Source organism: Cynara cardunculus, unplaced genomic scaffold, assembly GCF_001531365.2.
Source record: "Cynara cardunculus var. scolymus isolate 2C unplaced genomic scaffold, CcrdV1 Un_Scaffold_4951, whole genome shotgun sequence".
Classification (NCBI taxonomy): Eukaryota; Viridiplantae; Streptophyta; class Magnoliopsida; order Asterales; family Asteraceae; genus Cynara; species Cynara cardunculus.
This window is the reverse complement of record NW_020202160.1, coordinates 13,779-15,328: the sequence shown is the minus strand read 5'-3', so window position 1 is coordinate 15,328 and position 1,550 is coordinate 13,779. Positions and strand designations below refer to the sequence as shown.

The 1,550-nt window shown below is 41.3% G+C and overlaps 1 protein-coding gene across 1 annotated transcript in view; it reads right to left on the bottom strand.

Moving 5' to 3' along the window:
- Positions 1 to 311: 311 nt before the first annotated feature.
- LOC112504231 overlaps positions 312 to 1,550 on the bottom strand; it is a 7,626-nt gene continuing 6,387 nt past the window's right edge. Inside the window, exons 5-6 of the mRNA XM_025108166.1 lie at positions 1,020 to 1,419; positions 312 to 963 (exon numbers count right to left, since the gene is read on the bottom strand). Of these exons, the coding sequence (XP_024963934.1) occupies positions 312 to 963; positions 1,020 to 1,419 (1,052 nt within the window). The remainder of the gene's footprint in view (positions 964 to 1,019; positions 1,420 to 1,550) is intronic.

The following is a 1,550-nucleotide window of genomic DNA, read 5'->3' as shown; positions in this document are numbered from 1 at the left end:
CATGCGCCATAAGAATATTATCCGTAATCCTTCACAAGTTCACAACGAGGTGGGTCCATTTGTTGTTTTTTTTTTTGAAGGAAAAACTTCGGCAAATTYATAAAAATGCAATAAAAAGTTTTACAACGCAACCAAACAGAAAGACCGCAACCTACAATAAAAAATCCCAAGGCCAAAGGAAACACCCCAACCTAGCCACAACAAGCCAAAACAAACAAWGCCCATAAGACTCAAACAAACAACCAAAGAAGATAAGAAAGAGAAGCGTAACCCAAACCAACACCTCCCAGAACCAAACACAAGCCTTCAAATCAACCATAAGTAAGCACAGGACGACACGCCAACCAATCTGCTCGAATGGAGATAGATTCCCTAATAACAGCAGTAAGATCTTGAACCGTACGCTTAGTCGCAGAAAAAAGTCTTCTATTGCGTTCTTGCCAAATATAGTAAAGAGTAGCCGCCACACCAAGTTTCTGCTTTAACAGCTTCGGACGAATATTAGGATCCGAAATAACTTGGACAATCTGTTCCCACCTTGAAGGCATACCCGTCATATCCATCAAAACTAGAACACTAGTCCATACAGCTCCTGCATACGAACATTGAAAGAATAAATGATCATGACTATCCAAACATTGACCACACAGTGAACACTCCATATCTGGGGGCTCATCCTTCCAATGTAAACGGTCTTGAGTYGGAAGCCTTCTCTGACAAGCCAACCAAAAACAGAAGGCATGCTTCGGAATATGACCTGAGAACCAAACCAATTTAGACCAAGGGATCACAGGATGATTACCCTCTAAWGAAGCCCAAGCCTTACCTACTGTAAAATCCGAACACAAATTATAAGCATCTCCCCAAAGAACTCTATCACAATCAGAAGTCAATAAAGGAAGCGGAGAATTTTGAAGCATATCAAACCGTTCACACCAATCATCAGGCCAATTACCATTCCATCTTATAATAAGATCACGAACCGTCGTTAAGGTAGAAAACCACAAGAATGGACAAACCGGTAAGAGATAAACGCGGATAGAGGGCCACAAGATAACCAAGCATCCTCCCAAGCATTCGTGTTCCAACCGTCACCAATTTGAGAGAAAAGAAACCGACGTAAATGAATCCGCAAGTCTAGTAGCTTACGAAAAACCCAAGACCAATTAGAATTCTTACGAACCATCCAGAAATTCGAAGAACGGAGATTATTACTATAAATCCAACGAACCCACATAGAATCCCGTCGCCTAGCAATATCCCACACATGTTTTGCAAGTAAAGCCCGATTCCAAGTAGAAAGCCTTTTAATTCCAAGACCCCCAGATTCCAGTGGCCTACAAACCGTATCCCAAGATAACCGACATTTACCACGCAGATCTTCCCTCGGAGCCCAAAGGAATTTACGAAATATAGATTCTAGATCATGAATAATACCAGAAGGAAATAAGAAAACCGACATCCAATGAAGCTGGAGAGATTGAAGAACCGATATAATAAGCTGACGCCGACCACCAAACGAAAGAAACTTAGATTTCCAATTAAGTATA